Raw genomic sequence first — 13,422 nt, 5'->3', positions numbered from 1 at the left:
TCTGAGCCACAGTCTCCAATACTTAAATTTAATTCGCATTTTCATAAATCTGCCTTTTACATATCAAATTGGATTTCCTTTCTTAAATATCTAAACAGGTAACTTATTGATTTGTAGTTTGTACTATAAAGTAGATTACTGGGTTATTACTTTAATTCTCAAGACTTCAGAGCAAAAGAGGGCACTTTTACAGGAAGGCTCTCATAGGAAGTATCCCAGAAAACTGCTGACAGTTCCTCCCCTCCTTTTTAACAAGCACGGTGCTCCTCACATCAAGAAGGGACTTCCACTGCCCCTCTCCTCAGATGTGGGCTGGCCTCGGTGACTTCCTTGACCATCAGGATATGGCAGTGTGACGTTATGGGTTTCAGAGGCTAGGTCTTAAGACGAATCTGGGACTCTTGAATCACTTGTTCTTGTGACTCCCAGAATCCAGCTGCCATGCTATGACTCAAACCATGCAGTTTGGCTATGCATTGCTATCTCGGCTGATCTCTTAACTGCTAGCCAACATCAACTGCCACTCATCCGAGTGAGCCATCTTGGACTTCCAGCCACTGTCATATAGTGACATTTGTCACTGTCACATAGTGACACAGGCTACTGCCTGTAGCTCCCCACCCTCCAGGATCTCCCCCACCTACATGCTGTTACAAGCTAAGATATTCCCTTGCTTCCTTAGGTCCAGTTCAAGCACCTCTGCAGTAATCAGCTTTATTACAGCTAATAGCCCTTCCAGCTAATCTTCCAAACTCAGTGACTCCCTAAGGCAAATTTTATTTCATACCAAATTCACTCTGACTTCCTTCTTTTTCTTGTCCTACTTATTCCTCTCTTCTTTAGATTATATAGCTCTCCCTCCCTTATCTAAACTCCTTTTGTCCCTTAGGACACAAGAAACAGGGTTTATGGCTAATTATTCTTTAGCAAATCTTACCTTCCAACTGGCCCTAAATTCTAATTCTGTGAGGACATGTTCTCCAGTGTTTTACTCATGATCCCTGTAGAAAGAGCCACTGAAATCTTGTGGTTTTGATGGAGTAGGAGATATTATTTATTATGCCAGGTTGTGTGCTAAGTACTTCATATCTGCCATTTCATTTTTTTCCCCTTGGTTTCCTTCATATAACAACCCTATTGTCCTCCTTTTTAACTGAAGAGGAAGTTGAGACTTAAGTAACTCTCTCAAAGTCACTTGGCTAGTAAACCGTAGAGACAGAGCTTTGAGCCAAGACTGAGTCCCAGGCTGAGTTTTTTATCTACTCTATCATACTGCAATCCCTAAGGTTATTCTGAGAGGTCTACAGAATCTCAAAAAATAAGTGTTTCCTCAGGTGTCAGCCAAAGAGAATTTCTGGCCAGGTGCAGTGTAATCCTGTAATACCAACTACTTGGGAGGCTGAAGCAGGAAGATCACAAGTTTGAGGCTAGACTTAGCAACTTAGTGAGACCCTGCCTCAAAATAAAAATATAAAGGGCCAGAGATGTAGCTCAGTGGTAGAGCACCCCTGGGTTCACTCCCCAGCACTAAAAAACCTAAAACAAAACAAAACACATAGATAATGGCTGCTGCCCTTTTTGAAAACTTCAAGATGCTCAGTCACATATATACCTTTTCACCTATTTATGTTTATGCACTGTATATATAATCATATTCTGCTTAAATTCCTATAGCACAGACACATCATATACCCATACTGTTTCTTATGACCTGGCCAGACTACAGAAAGCACAAAATATACAAAACATGCTCTTTCCCCAAACCAGATTTTGGCTTGGGGTACACAAAGCCACCAAGAATCAGAAGTCTACACATGTTAAGATGTATACATAAGGCCTCAAATATTATTCAGGTTTTCATGGGACACAGCATGAGTCCTAAACAAAAATAGTCCTTCTCTTTCAACATCGAAGTGAACATTGGGAATCCCTAAGTGTGAAGCCTTCCAAAAGCTGGGAGGGAAGGGGAATATTATTTACTGGCTACCTTTGACCTCATGCCAGCAGTCTCACCCATGTTCTTCTTTGCTTTTCTCCATAACTTGTCAATATAGGCCTTTTTGCACCCCACCCCCTGCATTCCCCAAGAGGAAAGGCAGGCGGAATTATGTGTGCCGGCCACTGGTTCCAGGGCTGGATCCTGTCTGTTCTTTTAGAGAAGGCTATTTCAGATAAAAAAAAAAATATTATCTAGATTAAAAAGTCCAAGAATGAGCTAAATGAGTGACCTAGAGCCATTAAAAACAAAACAAAACAAACGAATGAACAAAAAATAGCTGATCGGAATCCTGAAAATTAAGAGGAGGAAAAAATGAAGCAGAGAGAAAAATCAGACTCCGTGGGGTTCTGTCTGGCAGAGACAAGAAGAAGAGGGAACTGCTGAGTGGGGGAAGGAGTTGGCTCCCAAACAGAAAAAGGCCCTGTTCTTCCAAGAGCCTCAACTGGGGCTAAAGCAACAGCACTGTCTTGGAGTGGAGGCTGGAAAGAAGGGTGAAATTAAGAAGAATCCTGGCTGTACACAGGGCCTGTCACAGGCCACAAACGGGTGTGGAGCAGAGAACATCTGGAAGTTGAAGCTGCAGGCTGGTGCCAAGCTGCCTGAGTCATAGGACATATTGTGTGTGTTGGATGGAGGTGGGAGAATTGTTTGAAAAGAGAGGAACATGGAGGGCCTGGGCTCTGGGGCCTATGAGTGAACACATGCCTTTCTTCTCCACTTGAACTCTTTTTTTAGGGATGGCACAAAAGTTTCAGTGAGCTTCATCAGCAAGAAGATGGCGACCTGGCTGGGGAGGTTTTCTTTCTGCTAGGGCAGGGGCTGCAGCCTGTGCTGCCACACACAGAAAACTCAGTGCTGTCAACAGAGTGAGAAGGCTCCTACCCTGCACTTGGAGCCACAGCCAGCAGCAGGCCTCAGCTCCCTTGGCGGGGCCTCTTATGGAATTCAGGGCTTGGCCAGAAATCCTTGCCTTCTACCCCAGCGGAAGGTTTGAGGGAGACTCAGCAAACCTGGCGGCTGCTCTTCAGGTTTGGCAAACTGGAGATTTTTCCAGCGCCTTGTGTTCAGAGAAACCGAAAATGTGTTTGGCTAGAAACCCTTCTCTAATTTTTAAACCCCTGTGCATTTTTTACATAAATTTGACCCACATGTTTTTGATTTATTTATATTTAACTCATCAAATCAAATTAAGAGCTACAGTGATGAATGGGAACAATGCTAATTTCCAAGAAGATTTTTGAGCCCCTTTTCTTAGAACTAAATCACATTTCCTCACCCTCACTCTTCCCCCCCCCCCCACCCCGCCCCAACCGTTAAAACTACCAGACTGAGCTAGGTTTGAAATTTAGAACCAAATGTGAAATAAAGATCCATGCTTGGCAAAGACAAAACTTAGCAGGGGAATGTTCTTAGGAAGTACAGTTGGAAAGTGGGGGTGGAGGGGGGCAGTAATGAATACAGGGAGGAGTCAGTCTTCATGAGATATTTAAACATGTTAACCTGGCTTTCTGGGTGCCCAGCAAAAGTGCCCCAGCCATTTCTCTTGGGTATGATCTTATCACTCTTCCCCTGGGCAAAGAGTATTTTAGCCCCAGTGTTTGGGGATGGGGGTGAGGAGTGGTCCCTAAACCTATCTTCCTTTTTCGGTTCTCTTCCATAGTAGCCAACCAAAGCTGTTCCTCTCCCCCCTTCTAATGGCACCCTTCCCCACTTTCCTGGCTCTGGCTAAGCCCTCTCCATCTGGAAGTATTTAAAATGTACAACAATTTTAATCTCGTGTAAGAGAATCTTAGGATATACAGTACATATCCATTAAGCTAAATTATAGGTACGCAATCTTATTTTGCACAATTCTTCTGGCCTAGGTTTGCATACTCACACACATACACACACACACACACACACTACTGCCTTTCCCAGTCACCTCTTCTACTCTATTACTTCAGTCCAAGGCCAATAGTATTTCTTTGAGAAAGTCTGTCCTCCAAGGTGTCAAGAAAAAGCTGCTCTCTTAGGTTCAAGACAAAGGTACCCCCTATAGAGCCCTCTGAGCAAGTACCCGGTGGGTCACTAGGACTGTGGCCATAGAAATTTCCTTGAACTTGGCTCTCTCTCCTACAACCCTTGATCTCATTAGATAGACCTAGGTACAAGTACTACTTAATAACTGTTATTAAGTGCTACTTAATAACTGTGCAACTTTGGGGGAGTTATTTTATTTCCTTGAGTTCTAATTTCCCAATCTGTAAAATGAGTAGAAGAGCTCACAGGGCTATTATGAGGATTAAATGAGATACTGTCAAACCTTAGTATATTGGGTGGGTAGCAGGGAGAGGTTCAAAGGGTAAAAAGGCTCAGTTAAACAGGAAGAATACATTTTAGGGAATCTGCTGCACAGCACTGGTGACTATAGGTATTATAGGTTTTAAAATTGCTAAAAGAGTAGATTTTCAAAGAGTAGACCTTTTCCTGGAATCAACAGTAGCACAGTGATTAAGAGGTCTAACAACATAGAGATTCTCCTTCAAACCATATTGAGCTTCTTCTCACCTTATATTAAAGGTATTTACATGTGTATATGGGGAGGGGAGTGAAAAGGAGGTTTTCAGTCTGCTTTAAGAAGCAAAATGGTTAACTAGGGTTTCCTGAGATCTCCAGATACTTCTGGAAAGTAGAAAGAGAAGGTGCCATTTAACATGTCTGATAAATGCCTCTCATCCAAGGGGAAAAAATAGAAATATCTGAGTCAAGTTACAAGCCCCATCCTCAGCAGAGTTCAAAGAAACAGAGTTCGAGGTCCCTTCTTATTCCTTTTTTCTGGTGGGAAGTCATTTTAGCAGAGAATCATGATAACAACATCCATGATGTGGTCCAGGAGAGACCAGGAACCCACCAGCTTCTAGGGGCCATTTTATAGTAATGGTCCTGACCATGCACAATTGCTGTGAGGTTTCAAAGAGAACATCTGTAGGCTCTTGAGCAATGGTTATTTCTACCAAGCTGACCTCATTTAAAATCCTGGGTGATGGCAGGAAATGTTTGGTTTTTTCCAAGTTCAATGTTTACTAGAGATTTCCCTGTCAGTGACCTATTAGGCCCTGTATCTAGAAGAGTTTTAGATGCCAGTTTAAGCTCTAAAGGACTCTAAAGGAACTATTCTGCTCACAGCCCTGCCAAAGGGTTAGGCTGTGGGAGACCAACCTTACACCTGATTGAGTCACAATCCCCGGCTGGGTGCTGAGGCGCTCAGCCACAGAAATGTGACAGAGCTTTCTCCACCCTTCTTGGGTTCGAGGGTCATGTCCTGTGCATGGGTGTGTCTTGCTATAGCCCCTACAGCTCCACCTGTTCCTTTGTAATGTTACCCCTTGCCCTGTTTAGGATAGAATCTTCCATGGAAGTGCCTTGTGTGTGTCCCCTCCTCTTACTGTGCCCTTGGGTGTGGCCTACCCAGGTGTCAGTCAACCTGCTGACAGTGGACATCATGAAGATAGACTCAGCCCTGAAACCTGACCCCTTGCCTCATTTGAATAGCTTCTCCTCAATAAAAGGGGTCAGCACGTGCTCTCGGTCTCTCTCTTTCTGCGGACCCTTAAAGTCAGAGGAGCCATCACAGCGACCCCAAAGAAAAAGGTATTTGTGTGTCTTGTGTGGTTATTTCATGCAGCCCAATTAGCCCAGTTTAACTGGAGTGACCCCTGAGCCTTTCAGTCGCCAGAACAGAAACCTGGCATTAGGGCCAAGATGGCTGTTTGTGTCCATAGATGTGGACATATGCTCTGAAGGGTCTGGGAAGACAACTGTGGACTTGTATAAAAGGTAATTTGGGCCAAGTAGGCTCTGCTCTAGAAATCTGGACTGGGGAGACTGAGAAGATAGGTTGATTGGTAGCAGAGATATATGGAATGTGGCTGGCCACATTAATGGCAGAACTCTCTCACAAAGGCTGACAGATTCCTGGTATGGTAACTCTCCAGGGCCGCTCTGATTCCATAAAGTCTGGATGTTCAAAGATGCCTTTGGGAGACACTGTGAGCGTCTCTTCCAATATAATTTAAGTAAGTATCTCCTTTTCTTTTGGTGTTAGCTTGAGTGGGTTTTTGCTTCCTCCAGTCAAAAGAGCCTTCATTAAAAGAGCACCTACAGAGCAGGGGCCTGGTGACTTGTGCTTCTAATCTCATCTACTTGGGCAGCTGAGACAGAACAATCCTGAGTTTGAGGCCAACCTGGGCAATATAGCAAGACCCTATCTAAAAACCAAATATAAAAACAAAACAAACCTCCCTCCCCAAAGCCAGCATCAGAAGCTGGGGGCATAGGTCAGTGTTAGAGCTTGCAAGGTCCTATGTTCAACTGCCAATCAAAAACCAACCAACCAAACCATGAAACCAAAAACCCAGCACCTATTCTTGAGAAAAAACATACAGGTGGAGTATATCTAAACATTCTGGCATTTCCAGTGTGAGGCCTGGGTTTACTACTCAATTTCACTATAAGGCCTTCTAACTCACTCCTTCTCCTTTCTCCTCTACTACAGAAACTGGTAAAGTACCCCCCTCCCCTGCCTTTTACAACCTAGGAGAAGTCATGTGACACAGTTCTGGCCAATGAGATGCAAGTCAATGTGCTGGATTGATGCTGCCTCTCCTTCCTGTCTTTCATGAGAATGTTATACTTGGGGTTGCTGCCACCACCCTGCAACCATGAAAGAAAAACCAGAAAACTATAGGGATACCAGCTCTGGCACAGCTGAGAATCAGAACCTGCACTAGGAGCTATCAAATTCCAGCCTTCTTATTATGTAAAAAAAAAGATCAATGTCTAAATTACTAAGAGATTTTTCTATAACATGGAAGCAAAATCTTTTCTAACTGATGTATTCTGCAAGTGAACATTGAACTGTTAAGGTTTCCAGTCCTGTAGGAAACTTGAGTTTTAAAAAACCACATGTATGTTTAATATGTTTTTGGATTTAGCTTCTTTAAACAGCGTTTGAATGATGCAAGTTCTCCAGGTAATTAAAATCTAACGAGAGGATATGGCATACCTGAATAATTGTGATGTAAGGCAGTAAGTGAAAATGCCATCACAGGGCAAAGCTCACTGTGTGTCAGGAGTAGGCAAAGACATTACATCTGGTTGAGGTAGGGGAAAATCAGAAAAGCCCCCATAGGAGAAGTACCTGAGCTCAACCACAAAGAAAAACAACTGTATATTTGGAGGTCAGGAGGAAGGACAGTCATGGCAAACGGAGTCGTTTTAAACAAATGTTGGAAAATTAAAGGTTATTTACAGGAAACAAATTCACTTGGCTGATGCAGGGGAACAAAGATCAGATTAGAAAGTTAGACCAAAATTACAACAAGGCTTGCACGCCAACTGAACGAGTCTGGCTTGATTCTCCAAGCCAATGGGGTACATTGAAGGTTTCTGAGCAATTAGGAGTCAGAGGAGTTCTCTGGGAAAATTCCCCTGATTGCAATCTGTGGGATGGACTGAAGGAGGCAGAGAGGGAGACTGTGCAGCTCTCTGGGCAGGAGGTGATGAGGGAATGAACCAGGGTAGTCAAAGTGAGAATGGAGTGACGCGAGACACTGAGAAACACACGCAATGTGAGCTGGCTGCTGTCTGGACATGGGGGGTGAGTCAGGAAAGGAAAAATGAAAAAATATTTTATAGTTCAAAATACAAATAAAAACCTCAAATGGTACCTCTGGAGCTGAAGACAGGAATGGTTTTATGTAGATGTTGGAGTCATGCACCTTCAGGTCATGGTCCCCAAGTCCCCTGGTCACTCCAATAGTTGCCATTACCCGGGCCTAGGAGTATAAACAGAGGATCATCAGAAATAAATACAACATGAAAACATCTTATCACACACCAGCGGCTATGGGCTAAGAATGATGAAAAAAATTGTCCAATTACTCCTGCCCATCTTTCCATGTCCCTTGCTGTTAACTTATATGGGTAGTTGTTACCAAGGAATAGTGCCACAAAATCACTTCTGTATTTGAGGAATAGTTTTTCTACCAATTATCCTAACCTTATTGAGTTGCTGTTGTCTCTTTGCAGCTTTCTTTTGTAGAGACTGGAGAGAAGAGTGCTCAATAAACTAACTCCAATCCATGTGTAATGTCTGCAGTTACTGAAATCAGTTCATACCAAACCCAACAGCATCCATCCATCCATCCATCCATCCATCCATCCATCCATCCTTCCGTAACACATCCACACTACAAGTATTTGCTGAGCCCCAGGTTTGTCCCTAGCTGTGTGATAGGTATTAGCAAAACAAACAAACAAACAAACAAACAAACAAAAACATCAGAGGACCCTCCTGTCCTCCCAAAGCTCACTGTTAGGCTTTATGACTAGAAAAAGTAAATTCTTAGCAACTCTATGATCTATCCTTTCAGTGTTCCAAATTCCCTCTGGGTGGACAGGAATAAAATTTCACTAGTGCAGTAGCTACCCAGAGACCTCTGGGCTGAGAACTCAAGCTTTCTTCAAATTGCTGGGTTTTAAAAAAATGTTTTAAGGAAGCAACACTAGTATTCTAATATCTATACAGTCAGCTTAACTATCTCCTGAGATGCCATAGATGTGATGTACCCAAACATTTACTGAGCACCCACTAAATGATAGGGGACACAATTTTCTAAGGCCTCATCCTTCTATAAAGGAGCTTGGTAAGGAACATGTTGAGGTAATGTCTAACTAATAACATAGGAAATATGGTCCAGTACTGAAGGACATGTGGACAATGAAGACTATGTGAGTTTACAGGAGATAAAAATTCTGCTGAGAAGTCCCCTGGAGGAGGTAGCACTAAGCTTCGTGCTGAAGGTTGGATAGCATCGAGACAGGCAGACTCAGAGGGAGAGGGAATGCAAGTCAGAATGAACTGGGTGAAATGGAGCCCAGTGGCCGAACCCTTAGGTGATCAATACTATATTCCATGTAATGTCGTGGTACAAAGACCTGAGCTTGAAACCTCCCTCTAGTCCTTGGGTAGTAAGAACCCTCACAGGGGTACGATGAAGTAAATAATGGCTAAGAATCAATACAATCCATTGTCTGATACAATACTTTGTCTTCACCTTCATCCTCGCTTTCCAAAAGGGCTGTGCATTTTGGAGCTGGTCTCAAACCAGAAAGTATCTGAGTAGAAAGGTTAAGGGCCAGAGTCAAAATGCAAACATGACATGTGAAGCTTGGGGACCTCTGGTCAGTCAGGCTGCAGAAACCTCTGCTCTGCTGGGAGTCTGGACAGACTTCCTTCCAGCTAAGAGGTGTTCAATGTGAACTGTGAAGATTCAGAGTCCCCTGTGGCCCTTGCATCTCTCCCTGCCAGGGCAGCTTCTCTGGCTGGAAAAAGCACATGCCTGTGTTTTAGTTCAAAGAAATCTTATGTTCCTGCAAGTTCCTGAACTTGTTTACAAAGCATACAGGTGCTACCCACACAAATCCTAATAGTGTTTCTGGAAATAAAAAGTAACAGCTGTGAAAGCACTCAGAGCCTCCTGTGTAGGAGTAGGCATTGAGAGAAAAAAACCCATGAATGTTCTAGAGGGAACTGCATGAAATCATGGAGGCCTCAGACAGGGATGGTGCACTACTTTGGGTCACGGAGAGGCCACCAATAAAAGTCAAGAGGAGACACAGTGGCTTGCATTTATTTACTTAAGTTGTATTTATTTAAGTTTGTCTTTGCAGTGCTGGGGATCAATCTTAGTGCCTGGATGGAGCATGTTCTCTGCAAGCACTCCTACCACTGAGCTACACCCCCCAGCCCACATCAGCTTTTAAACAGGCCGACAGGTACAATGACACAACTTGCCAGCTGCTCATCATAGGACTGTCAAGCCTTAACTAACTGAAATGCTTGAGAAACAGGATGTTTTCATGACCTGAACTGGAAGAAATTCTTGACCCTTTAAATCTCCTTGCTGATAACCTTCTAAGAACACATCAGTCCATTTTTCTGCTGCACTGAGAGTTTACTGAACAGAACTGCACAACTTAACTTCATACTTAGGCATTTATTGAAGGTCTTCCATGTGTCGGGGCCAGGCTGGGCAGGCACTAGGGCTATAAAGGTAACAGAATGCGGTCTTACTGGAACTCACTGGAGAAAGCAGGGTAATGCTGGGAATCTCAGCCCCACAAAGAGCTGCAGAAGCAAGTGCAGGTCACTGACCTGAACCATGAGGCACATTGATGGCACCTATTGTACTGAAGAACACATACTCTTGCAGGAACAGAGCTGGGCCCTGTCATGATTCTAAGCCAGACATGGTCAATGAAGGCCACATTTAAAATGATCCCCACCTGGGTCAGATATTCATGTTTTGCTTTCATTCATGAAATGCCTCCTTCCATTAGGATCAGGGAGGGGCTACACCAATGAAAACTTTTCTGTGTGCTGTCTCTCTTTCACACACACACACAGACACACACACACACAGACACACACACAAACAAACAAACAAAAAAGCCCACAAATGTTCTGCGCAGGAAGGCGTGCTTTGGTTTTCTCGTCAGTCACTTTTCTTGATAACATTATCAAATGCTGCAAAAAATTTCAGTTGAAGATTCTTCTTCATGTGACCACATTTCACTTCTATTTCGAACACTTAGTACTGAGCTGAAATGTATTAGTGTTGAGAGGAAGAAAGCAAAGATTTAGAAGGCGTTTATTCTAATTGGGCTTCAAAGCTTTCTCATCTTTCCTCCATGACTTCAGTCTCCTCCAATATCTGCTCACAGAGCATCTGAAGATCTCCAGTCCTTCTTTTGGTTCAACCCTGTGCTACTCAGCTCTGGCTTCTGACTGGGGCCCAGCTAATGATAGTGTTCGCCACCTCAGTTGGGCTCTGGTTGATGGGATGCTATAGCTTAATTATAGTCAGGCTTTGAGGTGGAGCCTCAGCTTCCATGGTGGAGCAAGAAACTGGTAGAAGGGGACAGACAGCCATGGCTCACTTCTGGAGCTGCCCTTGGCTGGCTGTGCAGCTCTGCCTGAGCTGTTTTAACCTCACAGTCCCAGCTGTCTCCTCTAGCAAATGGATGTGCCTCCTAGTCTGCTGTCAGATATAAAATGAAATGATGTATGTGAAAGTAGTCATGTTTCAACACTGTAAAAAGTTACTCAAATGGACTGGGAAGGGGGACGTTATTTTCACAAAATTGACTTTCATCCCTGGAATTTACCACCCACCTCCTTTTCTATAATCCTGCCACTTCTTGGACCTTCAAGACAGGTGGCCTGAAGGATGATGGATGTGGCATTCTTACAAGCTGGGAAAGCTATAAAATGACGAGCTGCTGCCACAGGCCATGCAGAGCAACAAGGGGACACAGGCTTCTCTCAATCCTGAGAAGCACAGGCACTTACCTTCTTGCCTTCTCCATATATGAGGGGAAACTTCAAGTCATCATCTTCAATGGTTTTGTATGCCCTGTAGGGGGATAAACAACACTGTAGAAAAGGGTTGCACTCAGTTAATGACCCTCTGCCTTGACATAGGTTGCCGGGCCCTTCATCTTCCCTGAGACCCCATCTGTTTTCCACACTGACTCTTTCCTTTTTATTCCACGGAGTTGTTCTCCTTACAGAATTTCGCATGTGTGTCTTATGCTTAAGATGGAAAGAATAAGTTGGCATATTCATCATGGTGAGAAGGGGAGCTGGGCTTTTCTCCTTAGTGTCTTTGTGATTGGGGGAGACCCAGGAGCAGACAGTGGATCTTCATCATGAATCTGCAACCGTGAAACACCAGAGCTGAGGTGGATGGAGTGTGATATGCTCTAGGAACCAGTTCTCACCTGCAGGGGCTTGTCACACCAAAGCAGCCTGGCATTGAGATGACTGCAAAAGGAGTATTTAGAACCTGTTTAATCTCAGGATGATATACAAGGTTGGCAGAAAGTTTTTTGTTTCACAATAACTTCTAAATGGCCATTAGGCACCCAATAAAAAAAATCCAGTTTACATTTCAAGAGTCTGTTTCAGACATGTTGTTCAAATGTCCCACTTGTATATGAAATCCAGGTCTTGCAATTTTGCTGGTTAGCAAGTTAAAAACAAATAAGCAAATAAATCTCGTGCCTGATTATTGGCTATATCACCCTGAGCCAGTACATTCACCTTTTTTCATTTTTGGTTTCCTCATCTGTAAAATATGGATAATAATAAAGAGCTTGGCACAGAGCCTGTACTTATTAAAAGCCAATTAGCAGCAGTTGTTACTAATATTTTGGCACAACAGTTTCCCCTTCTGCAAAATGGGGTTATTGCTGCTTATGAACCTCCTGAAAATGATGTGTTCTCTGGACCACAGGATCTTCATTAATCAAACAAGGCCAAAAAAGTTTTTAAAGAAGACTAAAAGAAAGGACAGGTTAGGTATTTCAAGTAGATGCTTTTCTAAAAGAGCCTCCTGAGTGCATGGAGAAATCCAATTTATTAAATAGCCTCCCAGTCCCAGCTACACTCAGACAACTTGGGAGTGAATACGACATCAGATTTATGGAAGCTCTTAATAAACAAAAGAATGAAACTCAATTTAAATAATGTGCAACCCCCAATTCACAATAGCTAAACTGTAGAACCAACTTAGATGCCCTTCAGTAGATGAATGGATAAAGAAACTGTGGTACATATACATGATGGAATATTATTCAGCAACAAAAGAGATTAAAATCATGGTATTTGCAGGTCAATAGATGGAGTTGGAGAATATAATGCTAAGTGAAGTTAGCCTATCCCAAAAAACCAAATGCCAAATGTTTTCTCTGATATAAGGATGCTGATTCATAGTGGGTTTGGGAGGGGGAACATAGGAGGATTAGATGAATTCTAGATATGGTAAAGGGGTGGGAGGGGAAGGGAGAAGAATGGGAGTAGAAAAGATGGTGGAATGAGATGGACATCATTACCCTAAGTACGTGTATGAAGACACGAATGGTGTGAATACACTTTGTATACAAGCAGAGATATGAAAAATTGTGCTCTGTATGTGTAATATGAATTGTAATGTATTCTGCTGTCATATATAACAAATTGGAATAACAAATAAATAAATAAATTTTAAAAATAAAGAGGTTACCTCTTAATAAAAATGTGAAACCCCAAAGTTAAGCAAGTTCATCCTTATTGTCCAGGAAGCTATTTGGATACACCATTCTTCCCCAGGGATACAGAATTAGAGAGGTTTTGGCAGCTAATGTATCTGGGCTCAAGTTCAGTTCAGTGCTCTCTGGACCTCAGGGTCTTTGTTAATCAAATAAAGCCAAAATTAGGACTCACTCACGGGTTGTTATGAGGACTACACTGGTATAATGCATATGCTGAGCCGAGGAAGTAATGAGAGCTCAATAAAGGCACGTGGTTGCTGCTATTCCTGTCAAGGCAGCCAAGA

At 43.1% G+C, this 13,422-nt stretch overlaps 1 protein-coding gene across 1 annotated transcript in view; it reads right to left on the bottom strand.

Moving 5' to 3' along the window:
- The window catches only part of Ppm1h (protein phosphatase, Mg2+/Mn2+ dependent 1H), a 256,218-nt gene that overhangs the window by 31,944 nt on the left and 210,852 nt on the right, over positions 1-13,422 (bottom strand). Inside the window, exons 7-8 of the mRNA XM_026392985.2 lie at positions 11,397-11,460; positions 7,711-7,818 (exon numbers count right to left, since the gene is read on the bottom strand). Of these exons, the coding sequence (XP_026248770.1) occupies positions 7,711-7,818; positions 11,397-11,460 (172 nt within the window). The remainder of the gene's footprint in view (positions 1-7,710; positions 7,819-11,396; positions 11,461-13,422) is intronic.

The sequence above is a fragment of the Urocitellus parryii genome, chromosome 5 (genome assembly GCF_045843805.1).
Source record: "Urocitellus parryii isolate mUroPar1 chromosome 5, mUroPar1.hap1, whole genome shotgun sequence".
Classification (NCBI taxonomy): Eukaryota; Metazoa; Chordata; class Mammalia; order Rodentia; family Sciuridae; genus Urocitellus; species Urocitellus parryii.
The sequence above is the reverse complement of the archived record's forward strand: the minus strand, read 5'-3'. Positions and strand labels throughout refer to the sequence as shown.